General features: G+C 46.5%; 1 protein-coding gene across 1 annotated transcript in view; it reads left to right on the top strand.

The window, feature by feature from the left end:
• The window catches only part of dhx15 (DEAH (Asp-Glu-Ala-His) box helicase 15), a gene marked incomplete at its 3' end in the record, with an annotated part of 160,369 nt that overhangs the window by 42,850 nt on the left and 98,947 nt on the right, over positions 1 to 18,572 (top strand). Inside the window, exon 3 of the mRNA XM_070874463.1 lies at positions 16,555 to 16,748. Coding sequence (XP_070730564.1) covers positions 16,555 to 16,748 — 194 coding nt within the window. The remainder of the gene's footprint in view (positions 1 to 16,554; positions 16,749 to 18,572) is intronic.

The raw sequence follows: 18,572 nt of genomic DNA, 5'->3' as shown, positions 1-18,572 counted from the left end.
TCCCCCTCCCCCCCCGCCCCTGCTCTCTTGACTCCACACCCACCCCGTCTGTCTCGCCCCCACCCCGTCTGTCTCGCCCCCACCCCGTCTGTCTCGCCCCCACCCCGTCTGTCTCGCCCCCACCCCGTCTGTCTCGCCCCCACCCCGTCTGTCTCGCCCCCACCCCGTCTGTCTCGCCCCCACCCCGTCTGTCTCGCCCCCACCCCGTCTGTCTCGCCCCCACCCCGTCTGTCTCGCCCCCACCCCGTCTGTCTCGCCCCCACCCCGTCTGTCTCGCCCCCACCCCGTCTGTCTCGCCCCCACCCCGTCTGTCTCGCCCCCACCCCGTCTGTCTCGCCCCCACCCCGTCTGTCTCGCCCCCACCCCGTCTGTCTCGCCCCCACCCCGTCTGTCTCGCCCCCACCCCGTCTGTCTCGCCCCCACCCCGTCTGTCTCGCCCCCACCCCGTCTGTCTCGCCCCCACCCCGTCTGTCTCGCCCCCACCCCGTCTGTCTCGCCCCCACCCCGTCTGTCTCGCCCCCACCCCGTCTGTCTCGCCCCCACCCCGTCTGTCTCGCCCCCACCCCGTCTGTCTCGCCCCCACCCCGTCTGTCTCGCCCCCACCCCGTCTGTCTCGCCCCCACCCCGTCTGTCTCGCCCCCACCCCGTCTGTCTCGCCCCCACCCCGTCTGTCTCGCCCCCACCCCGTCTGTCTCGCCCCCACCCCGTCTGTCTCGCCCCCACCCCGTCTGTCTCGCCCCCACCCCGTCTGTCTCGCCCCCACCCCGTCTGTCTCGCCCCCACCCCGTCTGTCTCGCCCCCACCCCGTCTGTCTCGCCCCCACCCCGTCTGTCTCGCCCCCACCCCGTCTGTCTCGCCCCCACCCCGTCTGTCTCGCCCCCACCCCGTCTGTCTCGCCCCCACCCCGTCTGTCTCGCCCCCACCCCGTCTGTCTCGCCCCCACCCCGTCTGTCTCGCCCCCACCCCGTCTGTCTCGCCCCCACCCCGTCTGTCTCGCCCCCACCCCGTCTGTCTCGCCCCCACCCCGTCTGTCTCGCCCCCACCCCGTCTGTCTCGCCCCCACCCCGTCTGTCTCGCCCCCACCCCGTCTGTCTCGCCCCCACCCCGTCTGTCTCGCCCCCACCCCGTCTGTCTCGCCCCCACCCCGTCTGTCTCGCCCCCACCCCGTCTGTCTCGCCCCCACCCCGTCTGTCTCGCCCCCACCCCGTCTGTCTCGCCCCCACCCCGTCTGTCTCGCCCCCACCCCGTCTGTCTCGCCCCCACCCCGTCTGTCTCGCCCCCACCCCGTCTGTCTCGCCCCCACCCCGTCTGTCTCGCCCCCACCCCGTCTGTCTCGCCCCCACCCCGTCTGTCTCGCCCCCACCCCGTCTGTCTCGCCCCCACCCCGTCTGTCTCGCCCCCACCCCGTCTGTCTCGCCCCCACCCCGTCTGTCTCGCCCCCACCCCGTCTGTCTCGCCCCCACCCCGTCTGTCTCGCCCCCACCCCGTCTGTCTCGCCCCCACCCCGTCTCTCGCGCCCACCCCGCCACGGCTTGCGGCTCCACACTCTCTCTCCCCACCCGGCTGGCAGTTTCTGTCTCCCCCCCCCTCCCCCCCAGGATATATATATCTCCCCACACAGAACGTGGTCGGACTGATTTTTGGTTCGGGGCCGTACTTGCGGTTCGGGTGGGAGGATCGGGGCCGGGGACTCCAACAAAAGTACAGTACGAATAGTTACTTCGATAAATATTGGTCCATCTGAGAGGGCAGGCGGGCCTCGATTTAACGTCTCATCTGAAAGACGGCATTTCCAACAGTGCAGCACTCCCTCACTGTACTGGAGTGTCAGCCTAGATTCATGTGATCAAGTCTCTGGAGTGGGACTTGAACATAGAAACGTAGAAAATAGGTGCAGGAGTAGGCCATGTGGCCCTTCGAGCCTGCACCGCCATTCAATGAGTTCATGGCTGAACATGCAACTTCACTACCCCATTCCTGCTTTCTCGCCATACCCCTTGATCCCCCTAGGACTACATCTAACTCCTTTTTGAATATATTTAGTGAATTGGCTGTCGTAGTGAATTCCACAGGTTCACCACTCTCTGGGTGAAGAAGTTTCTCCTCATCTCGCTGCTAAATGGCTTACCCCTTATCCTTAGACTGTGACCCCTGGTTCTGGACTTCCCCAACATTGGGAACATTCTTCCTGCATCTAACATGTCTAAACCCATCAGAATTTTAAACGTTTCTATGAGATCCCCTCTCATTCTTCTGAACTCCAGTGAATACAAGCCCAATTGATCCAGTCTTTCTTGATATGTCAGTCCCGCCATCCCGGGAATCAGTCTGGTGAACCTTCGCTGCACTCCCTCAATAGCAAGAATGTCCTTCCTCAAGTTAGGAGACCAAAACTGTACCCAATACTCCAGGTGTGGCCTCACCAAGGCTCTGTACAACTGCAGTAACACCTCCCTGCCCCTGTACTCAAATCCCCTCACTATGAAGGCCAACATGCCATTTGCTTTTTTAACCGCCTGCTGTACCTGCATGCCAACCTTCAATGACTGATGTACCATGACACCCAGGTCTCGTTGCACCTCCCCTTTTCCTAATCTGTCACCATTCAGATAATAGTCTGCCTCTCTGTTTTTACCACCAAAGTGGATAACCTCACATTTATCCACATTATACTTCATCTGCCATGCATTTGCCCACTCACCTAACCTATCCAAGTCACAACCTTCTGACTCAGAGGCGAGTGTACTACTCACTGAGTCATAGCTGACGCTTTTAAGATTATAATGTATTTAATTGACTTGTTAATGATTCAAATTATTTATCTTACCACCAATATGATTAAGGAGCAAATTTTAAGAAAATCAGTACTTGGGAGGAGGAAAATAATTTGTGTTCTATACAATAACATGATTTGGTTGAAATGTAGTTCCCGAGCTGGATGCATTATAAGTGGGTTATGATCTGTTTGCTCCCAACACACCATCTGCTGGTGAAAAGGATGGGCAGGCAACTCAACATTAAGCAGGCAGCAAGGTATGCAAGAGCCTTCCATTTATTCCTCTTCCTATTCATCCTGACAGCTGGCCAAGATCCTAATACTAGTTATAAGTGTTAACATACTGTTCCAGTAGTGCATCAGTTTTTGAAAGAGTAATAAAGATGGACTCAAGATAATAAAGAATTAGGACATTTGGTCCATATTCATTCATCCATCGAGCGATGCCCTCCAGTTTTCTCTTTCTCCCCCACCCTCAAAAAAATGGCAGTGTCCAGTTATTTAATTGATTCCAGTAGAAAATTCTGCTAAGAACATAAGAAATAAGAGCAGGAGATGGCCATTGGTCCCTTGAACCTGCTCTGCCATTTAATAAGATCATGGCTGATCTGATCATGGGCTCAGCTCCACTTCCCTGCCTGCTCCCCATAACCCGTTATTCCCTTATTGCTCAAAAATCTGTATCTCCGCCTTAAATATATTCAATGACCCAGCCTCCACAGCTCTCTGGGGCAGAGAATTCCATAGATTTCCATCTCAGTTTTAAATGGGCGTCCCATTATTCTGAGACTATGTCCCCTAGTTTTAGTTTCCCTTACGAGTGGAAATATCCTCTCTGCATCCACCTTATTGAGCCCTATTTATTTATAGGTTTCGATAAGATCACCTCTCATTCTTGTGAACTCCAATGTTTATAGGCCCAATCTACTCAACCTATCTTCATAAGTCAACCCCCTCATCTCCGGAGACCAAAACTTTATGCGGTACTCTAGGTGTGGCCTCACCAATAAAGGACTTCTCTGCTTTTACACTCCATCCCCCTTGCAATAAAGGCTAACATTCCGTTTGCCTTCCTGATTACTTGCTTGTACCTGCATACTAACTTTGTGTTTCATGCACAAGGACCTGCAGGTCCCTCTGTACTGCAGCACTTTGCAATTTTTCTCCATTTAAATTACAATTTGCTTTTCTATTTTTTCTGCCAAAGTGGATAACCTCACATTTTCCTACATTATACTCCATCTTCCATCTGCCAAATTTTCGCCCACTCACTTTGCCTGTCTATATCCCTTTGTAGATTTTTTGTGTCGGCCTCACAAATTTGCTTTCCCACCCATCTTTATATCATCAACAAACTTGGCTACATTACACTCGGTCCCTTCATCCAAGTCATGAATATAGATTGTAAATAGTTGAGGACCCAGCACCGATCCCTGCAGCACCCCACTAGTCACTGTTTGCCAACCGGAAAATGACCCGTTTATCCCGACTCTCTCTTTTCTGTTAGTTAACTAATCCTCTATCCATGCTAACATATTACCCCAAACCCATGAACTTTAATCTTGTGCAGTAACCTTTATGTGGCACCTTATCGAATGCCTTCTGGAAATCCAAATACACTACATCCACTGGTTCCCCCTTATCCACCCTGCTCGTTAAATCCTCAAAGAACTCCAGCAAATTTGTCAAACGTGATTTCCCTTTCATAAAACCATGCTGACTACTTGAGTGAATGATGCTTTTCCAAATGTCCTGCTGCTGCTTCTTTAATAATGGACTCCAGCATTTTCCCAAGGACAGATGTTAGGCTAACTGGTCTATAAGTTCCTGCTTTCTGTCTTACCTTTTTTAAACAGGGGCATTACATTTGCAGTTTTCTAATCCGCTGGGACCTCCCCAGAATCCAATGAATTTTGGTAAATTACAACCAATGCATCCATCATCTCTGCAGCCACTTTTAAGACCTTAGTTTGTAAGCCATCAGGTCCAGGGGACTTGTCCGCCTTTAGTACCATTATTTTACCGAGTACCACTTCATTAGTGATAGCGATTGTCTTAAGTTCCTCCCTCCTTATAGCCCCTTGATTATCCACTAGAGGGATGTTTTTAGTGTCTTCTACCGTGAAGACTGATACAAAATATTTGTTCAACGTCTCTGCCATTTCCTTGTTCCCGATTATTAATTCCCCAGTCTCATCCTCTACGGGACGAACATTTACTTTAGTCACTCTTTTCCATTTTATGTACCTGTAAAAACTTACTGTTTTTATATTTCGTGCTAGTTTACTTTCATAATCTATCTTCCCCCCCTCTTTATTTTTTTTAGTCGTTCTTTGCTGGCTTTTAAAAGTTTTCCAATCCTCTCGTCTCCCACTCGTCTTGGCCACATTGTATGTCTTTGTTTTCAATTTGGTACCATCCCTTATTCCCTTACAGATAGTTATCCCTTCTCTTACAATCTTTCCTTCTCATTGGGATATATTTTTGTTGCGAGTTTATGAAATATCTCCTTAAATGTCTACCACTGCTCATCAACCGTCCCACACTTTAATCTATTTTCCCAGTCCACTTTAGCCAGCTCTGTCTTCATACCTTTGTAGTCTCCTTTATTTAAGCTTAGATCCAACTTTCTCACCCTCCAGCTGTATTTGAAATTTGGTGACTCATTCCTAGAGGGTCCTTTACTGGAGATTGTTTATTAATCCTGTTTCATTACACAGTACCAGATCTAAGATAGCCTGTTCCCTGGTTGGTTCTGCAACATACTGTTCAAGGAAACTATCCTGGATACACTCTATGAACTCTTCCTCAAGGCTGCCCAGGCCAATTTGCTTTGTCCAATCATTATGAATGTTAAAATCGCCCATAATTATTGCCGTTCCTTTTTTACAAGCCTCCATTATTTCTTGATTTATACTCCATCCAACAAAATGTGTAGCTACTGTTAGGGGGCCTATAGACTATGCCCACAAGTGATTTTTTTTATTTTTTCCCCCTTATTATTCCTTATCTCCATCCAAACTGATTCAACATCTTGATCTTCTGAGCCACTATCGTTACTTACTAACGCATTGATCTCAACCTTTATTAACAGAAGATTAGTGAAGACAAATGTAGATCTGTTGCAGTCAGATTCAGGTGAATTTAGAATGGGGAACAAAGAAATGGCAGACCAATTGAACAAATACGTAGACACAAATAACCTTCCGGAAATACTAGGGGACCGAGGGTCGAGCGAGAAGGAGGAACTGAAGGAAATCCTTATTAATCAGGAAATTGTGTTCGGGAAATTGATGGGATTGAAGGCCGATAAATCCCCAGGGCCTGATGGTCTGCATCCCAGAGTACTTAAGGAAGTGGCCCTAGAAATAGTGGATGTATTGGTGATCATTTTCCAACAGTCTATTGAATCTGGATCAGTTCCTATGGACTGGAGGGTAGCTAATGTAACACCACTTTTTAAAAAAGGAGGGAGAGAGTAAACGGGGAATTATAGACCAGTTAGCCTGACATCAGTAGTGGGGAAAATGTTGGAATCAATTATTAAAGATGAAATAGCAGCGCATTTGGAAAGCAGTGATAGGATCGGTTCAAGTCAGCATGGATTTATGAAAGGGAAATCATACTTAACAAATCTTCTATAATTTTTTGAGGATGTAACTAGTAGAGTGGACAAGGAAGAACCAGTGGATGTGTGGTGTATTTGGACTTTCAAAAGGCTTTTGACAAGGTCCCACTCAAGAGATTGGTGTGCAAAATTAAAGCACATGGTATTGGGGGTATTGTATCGATGTGGATAGAGAACTGGTTGGCAGACAGGAAGCAGTGAGTCAGGATAAATGGGTCCTTTTCAGAATGGCAGGCAGTGACTAGTGGGGTGCCGCAGGGCTCAGTGCTGGGACCCCAGCTATTTACAATATACATTAACGATTTAGATGAAGGAATTGAGTGTAATATCTCCAAGTTTGCAGATGACACTAAACTGGGTGGTGATGTGAGCTATGAAGAGGATGCTAAGAGGCTGCAGGGTGACTTGGACAGGTTAGGTGAGTGGACAAATGTATGGCAAATGCAGTATAATGTGGATAAATGTGAAGTTATCCACTTTGGTGGCAAAATATTATCTGAATGGCGGCAGATTAGGAAAAGGGGAGGTGCAATGAGACCTGGGTGTCCTGGTACATCAGTCATTGAAAGTTGGCATGCAGGTGCAGCAGGCGGTGAAGAAGGCAAATGGCATGTTGACCTTCATAGCTAGGGGATTTGAGTATAGGAGCAGGGAGGTCTTACTGCAGTTGTACAGGGCCTTGGTGAGGCCTCACCTGGAATATTGTGTTCAGTTTTGGTCGTCTAATTTGAGGAAGGACATTCTTGCTATTGAGGGAGTGTAGCGAAGGTTCACCAGACTGATTCCTGGGATGGTAGCACTGACATATGAGGAGAGACTGGATCGGCTGGGCCTGTATTCACTGGAGTTTAGAAGAATGAGAGGGGATCTCATCGAAACATATAAAATTCTGACGGGACTGGACAGGTTAGATGCAGGAAGAATGTTCCCGATGTTGGGGAAATCCAGAACCAGGGGTCACAGTCTAAGGATAAGGGGTAAGCCATTTAGGACCGAGATGAGGACAAACTTCACTCAAGAGTTGATAACCTCTCGCATTTTCTACCGCAGAGAGTTGTTGATGCTAGTTCGTTAGATACATTCAAGAGGGTGTTAGATATGGCTAAAGGAAGCAAGGGGTACTGAGGTGAATGATCAGCCATGATCTTATTGAGTGGTGGTGAAGGCTCGAAGGGCCGAATGGCCTACTCCTGCACCTATTTTCTATGTTTCTATGTGCTACCCCACATCCTTTTCCTTTGTCGTTCTGAATTGTCAAATATCCCTGAATATTTAGTTCCCAGTCCTGGTCACCTTGTAACCACGTCTCTGACGGCTATCAGATCATACCCATTTGTGTCGTCAACTCATCTATTTTGTCACGAATGCTGCGTGCATTCAGATAACGAGCTTTTAAATTTGTTTTGTTACCATTTTTTCCTGCTTTGACCCCACTTTCTGATCCATCTTTTTGTTTGTACATTCTGTCCCTTCCTGGCACACTAGTTTTCATTTCCCCAGTGCTACCCTGCTCCATTGCCTTCTCCTTATTCTTTAACTTTTAACATTTTCACTCACATGAACCCTCTCCCCCACCCCTCACTAATTAGTTTAAAGCCCTCTCTAGTTATTTGATTTGGAAGAACCCTAGCTCCAGCACGATCTAAGTGGAGCCCATCCCCACGGAATAGCTCCCTCTTACCCCAGTACTGGTGCCAGTGTCCTAAAAAAACAAAATCCATTTCTTCCACACCAGTCTTTGAGCCACGTGTTTAACTCTCTGATCTTATTTATCCTATGCAAATTTGCTCGTGGCTCAGGTAGTAATCCAGAGATTATTACCTCTGTGGTTCTGCTTTTTAATTTGGCCCCAAACTGCTCATAATCCCTCAGCAGAACCTCCTTGTTTGTCCTACCTATATTGTTGGTACTCACGTAGACCATGATAACTGGATCTTCCCCCCTCCCACTCCAAGTTCCTCTACAGCTCAGAGGAGAAGTACTTAACCCTGCAATACAACCTTTGGGACTCACGCTCTCGATTGCAGAGAACAGTATCTATCCCCTTAATGATACTGTCCCCTACCACTAAACGTTTATTTTTACTCCCCCCACTTGAATGGCCCCTTGTACCACGGTGCTGTGGTCAGTTTGCTCATCCTCCCTGCAGTACCTGCTCTCGTCCACACAGGGAGTAAGAGCCTCAAAACTGTTGAACAAGAGCAAGGGCTGAGGCTCCTCCAGCACTCCATCCTGAATCCCCATACCTTCCTCACTCGTAATCACACCCTCCTGTCCCTGACCACGGATCGGATTTGAATTAATTAATCAAATTGGTGTGACTAGCTCCTGGATCATGGCGTCCAGGTAACTCTCCTCCTCCCTGATGTGTTGCAGTGTCTGCAGCTCGGATTCCAGCTCATCAACACTGAGCCGAAGTTCCTCGAGCTGCAGACACTTGCTGCAGATGTGGTCGCCGTGCTCCACAAGTTAACATTAAACTCTCTCTCTCTTTCTCTACTCTTCTTTCTTTACTTGTTCTTTTGCTTTCTTTCTTTTCCTCCTCCTACTTTTAAAAAAAAATTGCACCAATTAGGAGACATTGGCCCATATTTTACGGTCGGAGGCTTCCCGAGGGTGGAAGCCTCCGACCTGCAAAAAATCTATGAACTTACCTGGTGGTCCGGGAGTTTCAGCGACTTGCAGTTCTGGACCTCTACGCGTAGGCCTGCATAGAGGTCCATGTATCCCAGGAGCACAGGCGCTTCGCAAGCGCACCTGGGGTCACGTGGGACGGCCCAACTAATGAAAGTAGGGATCCCCATTCATACTTATGGTGAGTTCCATTTCTACGGAGCTGCCATAGTATGAATGGGAATAACCCCCCAAAACACACGCACACATTAAATTAAAAAAGCACATCACATATTTAAAATTAATTAAAATACAATTTAATTAAATATTTTATACAAAATACATTTTTGTAATTTTTTTTTTTACAGGGCTAAAAATAAACTTACTTTAATGGACTTGCATTAATATATAAATGAGTAATACAATGTTATTTTTCTATGTTTTAAAACTCTTATGCTGGTAAAGAATTTCAAGGACATTCACTGGGCAGAAGTTGGGCAAATACAATACTCAGCAGTTTTTATTCGGGGCAAAAATGCTCAATGCTCAATGCTCATTGATTTGTGCACGTGCGAACCTTGTTGCCCCAGTGTTATCAACCCAAAAATGTAAAAAATGTGCTATTGTCCTCTAACAAGTTTTACTTTCTTGAAATTAAGAAGATGCCCTAATTGAAGGAAGATGTGAATAATTGTACTTAATAGCTCACTGTCCTGATACTAATGTACGCGTGGCACCTTTGGAGTACCAGTAGGGCCACAAACTGTTTCCTACCTTGAAGTGGTATCGCTCAGCAACAGCTGCTGTAATCTGGTAGTGAGCATTTTTGCCCTGATTGAAAACTGCTGATTATTGTATTTCTGTGTTTTTAAAACAAAATGCCACCTACATTTCAAAATATCAGTGTGCTATCATTTTAACTTTGAACTTTACTGCTGCCTGTGCCTTGAAAGACAGCTATTAAAGAAGGAAAGGAAAAAATAAAAAGCCAACTGCACCACTTGATCTCCTTTCTGTTTATGGTGCTTTGCTGATACAGGACTGAATCTACTGAGGATTGTATTCCAGAGTGAATGTGCCAGTGACTAATTGCTTTCCATGCCAATATGGGAAGCTGCTGTAAAGGTTCCATATTTTAATACAGCCAATGTTCAAACAGTGGACTGGCCAATGATCAAGTGAACCTTTGTTTTTCGTGTCCATTGGACAAATGGTTCCTCTGATTTTAAAAACACAATGGAACTTTCTAGAATGCTTGCATCGAACTTGATACTTGCGGATTTTGACTGGCTTGACTGTTTTTTTTGAAGAACTGTAATTTTATATTTGCGTTAACCTAGCAACCTAAATTGGCCTGATTTCGTGGAATTATCATTTTCACCTTTAATTTCTTTTTAGCTGCCTCTTTTGAGTCTCTCTCTGTCATCACATACTGTTCCCCAGCTTAAGATAGCATGGGATCAGCACCAACGTAACCTCTTAAAAAAATTTTTTCCATGTGCAGTCCCTTTTAATTTGCTGTGCAGCCGCGCGTGTGCGCTATCTTCCAGCGTCAACAGCTGGTGAGCGACCTGTGCAGGATCTCCCGATTGATGCGTAGCCTCGCACCCGCCCCCCCCCCCCCCCCAGGCACTTCAGGAGGAACATTGGTCAGCTTGCATCTAGTCCTCGCCAATAACTGTGAACTGTCACTTGGAACTGTGTGACTCCGTGGACCTTTCCACGCTCCATAATAAATGCGTCTAGTTCATAGCTGACTTGACAGACTGCCCGAAGTCGGGACCCACCATTTGTGTTACCACTGGAACACCGACTAAATGGAACCTTAATTCTAGCACATAGACACTGGCACCACCTGTCAAACTATTAATTTGTCATTATATAGGAGCACGGAATACCTTTTCAGATTGGCTTCCTATTTTAGCTGAGTGAAGCTATCCATTCAGGATACAGCCACTTTTGTCTGAAAACTTGTATAACAAATGGGGTATAAAAGGCACTGTCAATTAGCAGTGAGTGTTAACCAGAATTGGGCAATTCAAATAATTAAAATATTCTTGTTTTCCCTCCCGAATCTATTTGAATGTACAAAAAACTAATCTGATTTCCTGATTTGCATTCTACATCTCGAAGTGTGTGTTACTTCAGTTCAGTTTATAGTCCGGGATCGGCAGTTTACAAAAAAATAAGAGGTGCTGCTGTCAAAGTTTATGTCAATTATGGCAGCAGTGATCCCATTAAGTATTTTGTTTCGCATACAACAAGCATGTTAAAGATCGCATTTGTTGGCAGTGGGGGTGTTCTGTTTTTAGAGAAAAAAATACTTTTGGCACCACAGTGGAGACATAGGCCCCAAGTTTCCACATGATTTGCTCCTGATTTTTAGGAGCAACTGGTGTAGAACGGAGTATCTTAGAAATCGGAATTCTCCACATTTAGTTTTCTGCAGTTCTAGTCAGGTAGAACAGTTTCACTTTGGAACAGAATATTTTTTTCAAAAGGGGGCGTGTCCGGCCACTGACGCCTGATTTCAAAGTTTCCACAGTGAAAACGTACTCCAAACTAACTTAGAATGGAGATTTTTGTACGCTTGAAAAAACCTTGTCTAACTTGAAAAAATCAGGCGCAGGTTACAAATTAGGCGTCGGGAACGAGGTGCGGGGGGGGGGGGGGAGGGAAGTCATTAAATTCTACAATCAATCCTTAGTTATGCTTATACAAATATTATACAAATAAATCCAACCTGAATAAAAATTTATAAGCAAAGAAAAGATTAAATAAACCATGTTCCTACCTTTGTGAAAGTGCTTCAGGCAGGCCTTTCAGGCAGCGGTGTGGCGTCAGTGTCTCGACGGCAGCAAGCAGCCTTCGAGCTGAGCTGCAGTGCTTGAGGCAGGCCTTTCATGTTGGAGACAGAGGCAGCGGTGTGGCGTCAGTGTCTCGACGGCAGCGGCAGCAAGCTTCGAGCTGAGCTGCAGTGCTTGAGGCAGGCCTTCATTCTCTTCGTGTCTGGCCAGCAGACCCGAGGCCATTCGGCCATGAGATATCAGCGGCGGCAGTGGCTGGCCAGCAGCCGAAGAATCAGTAGCGGACCGACGTGAGGCCATTCGGCCATGAGATAGCAGCGGCGTCAGTGGCTGGCCGGTAGTCGAAGAATCAACGCAGGACACACGCAGCTCATTAAGGTTCTTGAGGCCATTCGGCCACGCTTTAGGGGCGGCGTCAGTGGCTGGCCGGCAGCCAAAGATACAGCAGCAGCCTTCGAGCTGTGAGGGGGACTGAGGCCATTTGGACAGAGAGAGACAGCCACATAGACAGTTTTATATTTAAATTTGCAGAATGGGTCAACACCACATATTTATGCAATGGTTTGCCATCAATTCACTGCATAGGAGAGAATTGATTAGAGCTCACCGCACCAGGAACGTCGTAGCCCGTAGGTTGATGGGCAGGAGACCTTACCCACGTCGACAATATCCAACCAGGCGCTCGTACCTGGACATGAGCAAGGCTGATTGTGTGAAAAGGCTGCGTTTTCGCAGAGAAGTTGTCACTGAGATCTGTGATATGGTGAGAGCAGATTTGCAGCCCAGAAGCAGAAGGACAACTGCCTTGTCTGTTGAAGTGAAGGTAACAGCTGCACTTTCTTTCTATGCCTCGGGATCGTTTCAGGCTACAACTGGAGATGTGTGTGCCATCTCTCAACGTGCAATACATGCCTGCGTTTATCAGGTCACGGCTGCACTTTATGCGCGAAGGAATGACTTCATCAATTTACCAATGACCGCACAAGCGATCCATGAGAGGGCTGTGGGCTTCTTCAGGATTGCCGGCTTCCCAAAGGTACAGGGCTACATTGATTGTACCCACATAGCCTTGCGAGCACCCGTGGAGGAATCTGAGTACCGAAATAGGAAAGGTTTCCACTCTATCAATGTGCAGCTCGTGTGTGACGATAAGCAGCGCATCATGTCAGTCGATGCGAGATACCCTGGCAGCACCCACGATGCGTTCATCCTACGCGACAGCGTTCTATCTGACATGTTTGAGCAGCAGCCAGAAGGGCAGAACTGGCTACTGGGAAACAAAGGGTACGGCCTGACCACCTGGCTCATGATGCCCATACGCGTGACACGGACAGAAGCTGACCGTCAATACAACATGGCGCACATTGCGACGCGCAGCATCATTGAGAGGACCATTGGCATATTGAAACAGTGATTCCGATGCCTGGACCATTCCGGAGGACAGTTGCAATACTCTCCTCAGATTGTCGGTCACTTCACTGTTGTGTGCTGCATGCTTCATAACTTAGCCATCATGAGGCAGCAGGAGCTGGTAGTGGAACCCGAAGACCGACGTGAGGGTCCAGTGCATGATGATAGTATTACGGAAGACCAGGATATGGATGATAACGACAATCAGGAAAGCACGCAAGTGCCTGATGCCGGAGCACGAGGTCGGAGGAGGGCTGTCCATCGTGCCCCTTTAACGATTGCTCGAGACTACTGATGCCTGAGGGCTCTGCGACCACTTTTGCATATGGACATGTTTATTCTTTGCAGTTGTTCCTACGTTGTGTTGTGTTAATGGAACATGAAACAGTTTTAATGAAAAAATATTTTATTGAAAAGTTAACGTCACTCTAATAAAATATTTGTTGTATCAAACTATACTTTTTAATATGACTCTTGAAGATCACTTATAAACTTGTAAAGTTACAAAACACTTTGTGAAAAATGTTACACTCTAAGATCACTTGCACTTCAAGATCACTTTTTAGATGCAAAATTAAATAATTTACAGAATGTGAGAGCATTTACACTACAAGATCACTTGAAAACCCTGAGATCACTTATATGTTGTAAAGTTACAAAACTTACAAAAGTTTCATTGTGAAAAATCTTACACTCTTGAAGAACACTTAAACTTCAGGATCACTTTTTAAGTGCAAAATTAAATAAGATACAAAAAGATATGAGAGCATTTACACTATAAGATCACTTAAAAACCATAAGATCCCTTATAAGTTGTAAAGTTACAAAACTTACAAAACAATTTCAATTTGAAAAACGCTACAACAGCTACATCAAGAACAAGAACAAAAGCAGCAAAGAAAGGCTGCAACCATGTCTCATCCATATCTCAGTGAATGTTCACTTCCTCATGGGGGTGTCATTTGATTGGCTGGGCTGTGTGCCTTTTGCAGCAGCTACCTCAACCAGGCCCTCCCTGACGGCCTGTGCCGTCGATTGCACTCCCTCGGACATTCCCTCCCTAAGTTCCCGTGTCATTACTGCTATTTCTCCCGTCAGGACCGTCAACTCTTCACCCACTGCACTGACGCCACCGATGAGTGATCGGGTAAGCTCATTGGTCTCCATACCCAATGCCACAACCTGAGTCGCATCTGTTGCACATTGCATCTCAGGAGAGCGTGTCTCCAATCTCCTTCTCCTCTGCCTGGGTCTGCCTTGTGGCACCACTACACTGGGAGGCGCGGGCACGGACGGTGGGATGCTCGGTGTTGCAAGCGGCACCACTACATAGGGAGGCGCAGGCTGGGACTGTGGGACGCTCTGTGTTCCTGACGGCTGAACTGGAGGGAGAGGCTCGGGCTGGAACGGTGGGATGCTCTGTGTTGCAGACGGCAGAACTAGAGGGAGAGGCTCGGACTGGAACGGTAGGACGCTCGGTGTTCCAGATGACAGCACTCGAGTGCGAGCCGTGGGCTGGGATGTTGGATGAATGGGTGTAAACTGCTCCATGATATCAGCAGCAACACTGGGACCCAAAGCGTCGAAATCAAAACCATAGTAGGTGGAACCAGAACCTATGCGAGAGGGAGGCGCAGGCTCGGACGGTAGTGCACTGACTAGAATGCTGCATTATACCAGCAGCACCACTGGGACCCGCAACATCGGAAGCGAAACCATGGAAGGTGGAACCAAGACCTATGCTAGGGGTTGAAACTCTGATGCCCCTTGATGGGGGCTCATAAACATTAAATTGGAAGCTCTCCCCTGCAGACATTTCAGTCATCGCTGCCATCATCCAGTCTGGATCGTCCGCAGCTAGTTGTACTGGTTCTTGTTCTGTACCCTCAGGATCCTCAGGGTTGGCAGCAGCAGCATCATCATCATCATCATCATGTTCTGCAAAATACATCAGAACAGTCAAATGTTTAACAGCAAGGGAGGGGGCTGGGTGGGTGGCATGAGTACTCTCACACATAGCAGGCCAGGCAGCAGGTTGATTTAAAGGGCCATGATGCATTTTCAGGACTTACCCTCTTCCTCGCGTGCGGGCCCAGCTTGTGCTGTACCGATTGCTTTACTCCATGTCCGACTCATCATAGCAGCTACCCTTTGTTCCAAGGGTGTCAGTGGATGCAGATTGGGCACGCCTCCTCCTGTCCGAGTTGCCTCCCTTTTGTTGTGGGCCAATTTCTTCTGCAAAGAGTAAAATATAACTTTTTAAAGAGTGTGTCAGTCTGCAAGGTGGGATATACAGATAGCCAGGCTACAATTACGATTAAATAAAAAATGGGAAATATTACTTACACTAACTACTTGACCAAGGTCGTGCCATTTCTTGTTACACTGACTTCCAGATCTCCTGGTATGCACCACTGCGCAGTAATCTTTTGCAACTTGGCTCCAGCGTTTTTTCTTTTCTTTTGGTGGCACTTTTATGCGACCTCTGTTGCTGGTATCTAGCTCCTGCCATCTCTGCTCAATTACATTGACTAATATCTCCACTTCCTCATGCAAGAAATTCTTTGTTGTTGGTGGACGTTGATCCATTGCAAAGTTGAATTGGCACTCTTATTTCTCAAAACACACAGTCCTTAATTTTCATGCACCAATGCAGCACCGGTTCTGCAAGTTTAGCAGTGAAAAGCTGAACTCACTGATTTCAGCAGGTGATTTATTCAGCAGTGCTGCTAAAAGCAGTGCCTCACACACAGAAATATCAAGAAAATTAAAATACAAGACTTTGCTGAGGTCCAAGAAACAAATCTTCACTTTTTCTGCAGCACTTTTAAAAATGGCCGAGTGCCAATGTTTACTTCAGACTGTGCGTGCGCGAACGCTCCAACGCGCACGCGCTGGGTTGCCGGCACCAAGAAGCCTCATTTCAATTGTACCCGCCCCCTCCTACTTACAAAATCGGCACGAGTGGTAGGCTCCGCCCCCTGTGCGCCACGCCAAGCAGACATCGAGCTGAATACCGCACTATTTTTCCGGCACCGTTTTCGGCGCGAAAAACAGGCGCCCAGCTCTGAGGTGCACCTTTTTTGCCGCGTGTGGAAACTTGGGGCCAATAAAATGTCGTCTACTGTGTGTGATGTTGGGGCATGAGTTTAATTTCCTGCAGACTTCCATTGAGTTGCTGGACTCTGCTGCCTTGCTATTTGGAATCATACAATACTTTAAAGAGTAATGAACATGTGAAAGCTTGATGTGTGTAATGCTTGCTTTGAAGCTGGTGTTGGAGATCGCAACAGCTGATTTGTGATTGAATGGGTTTACAGATTCCTCAGTGGTGTGTTGATTATGTGCGGGCGGTGGTCGGACCCAAGCGTGGCGTGGCCTGTACCCAACCCAGGAGGGTGGCTGCCATGAGCGTGGCTCAGCGAGTAGCTGATGAAATGGATGTGATGCTAGGCCAAGAGGTTGGTTACTCCATTAGATTCGAAGACTGCAGCAGTGCAAAAACATGTCTGAAGTAAGTGAATTTTTGTTTTTCTGTTAACCACATTCAGCATAGTTAGTTGAAATTTTCAATATATTTGCAGAGAACTAACTGTAGTGATGTTGATTCCTCTATCCATGCTAATATATTACCCACAACTCCATGAGCTCTTATCTTGTGCAGTAACCTTTATGTGGCACCTTATCGAATGCCTTCTGGAAATCCAAATACACCACATCCACTGGTTCCCCTTTATCCACCCTGCTCGTTACATCCTCAAAGAACTCCAACAAATTTGTCAAACATGATTTCCCTTTCATAAAACCATGCTGACTCTGCTTGACTGCATTATGATTTTCTAAATGTCCTGCTACTACTTCCTTAATAATGAATTCCAGCATTTTCCCAATGACAGATATTAGGCTAACTGGTCTATAGTTTCCTGCTTTCTGTCTCCCTCCTTTCTTAAATAGGGGTGTAACATTTGCGGTTTTCCAAATCGCTGGAACCTCTCCAGAATCCAGGGAATTTTGGTAGATTACAACCAACGTATCTCACTTTTAAGACCCTAGAATGGAGGCCATCAGGTTGAGGAGGACTTTAGTCACATTAGTTTGCTAAGTACTTTTTCTCTTGTGATAGTAATTGTTTTAAGTTCCCCTTGATTATCAATTATTGGAATGCTTTTATTGTCTTCTACCGTGAAGACCAATCCAAAATATTTGTTCAAAGTCTTTGCTATCTCCCGTTTCCCATTATTAATTCCCCAGTCTTATCCTCTGAGGGTCCAACGTTTATTTTAGGTACTCTCTTTTTATATATCTGTAGAAGCTCTTACTGTCTGTTTTTATATTTCTTGCGAGTTTACTCTCTCTCGCTATCTTTTTATTATCATTTTTTTTTAGTCGTCCTTTGCTGGTTTCTAAAAAAAATTCCGAATTCTATGGCCTTCCATTATTCTTCGCAACATTGTATGCCTTTGTTTTCAATTTGATACGATCCTTTACTTCCTTAGTTAGCTACGGATAGTTCATTCTTCTCTTGGAGTCTTTCTTTCTCACTGGAATGTATCTTTGCTGAGAGTTAGGAAATATCTCCTTAAATGTTTGCCACTACTTATCTGCCCTTTAATCTATTTTCCCAGTCAACTGTAGCCAACTCTGCCTTCATGCCTTTGTAATTGCCTTTATTTAAGTTCAGGACACTAGTTTGAAACCTAGCTTCCTCACCCTCAAACTGAATTTGAAATTCTACCATGCCATGATCACTTTTCCCAAGATGATCCTTTACTACGAGATCATGAATTAATCCAGGCTCGTTTCAGATTACCAGATCTAAAATAGTCTGCTCCCTGGTTGGTTCCATAACGTATTGTTCCAAGAAACCATCCCGCATACACTCTATGAACTCTTCCTCAAGGCTATCTTTGCCAATTTGATTTGTCCAATCAATATGAAGATTAAAATTGCCCAGGATTATTGCCGTATCTTTCTTACAAGCCTCCATTATTTCTTGATTTATGCTCTGTCCTACAGTGTGGCTACTGTTTGGGGGCCTGTAGACCACACCCACCAGTGACTTCTTTCCCTTACGATATATTGCCTTCTCCCAAATTGATTCTGCATCATGATCTTCTGAGCCAATATCATTTCTCACTACTGCACTGATCTCATCCTTTATTAACAAAGCTACCCCACCTCTTTTTCCTTTCTTTCCATCCTTCCGAATTGTCAAATACTCCTCAATATTCAGTTCCTAGCCTTGGTCATCTCGCAACCACGTTTCTGTAATGGCTATCTGATTATACCCATTTATTTCTATTTGTGCCATCAGCTCATCTATCTTGTTACGAAAGCT

Source organism: Pristiophorus japonicus, unplaced genomic scaffold, assembly GCF_044704955.1.
Source record: "Pristiophorus japonicus isolate sPriJap1 unplaced genomic scaffold, sPriJap1.hap1 HAP1_SCAFFOLD_835, whole genome shotgun sequence".
NCBI classification, from domain to species: Eukaryota; Metazoa; Chordata; class Chondrichthyes; family Pristiophoridae; genus Pristiophorus; species Pristiophorus japonicus.
This window is presented reverse-complemented; position numbering and strand designations above follow the sequence as displayed.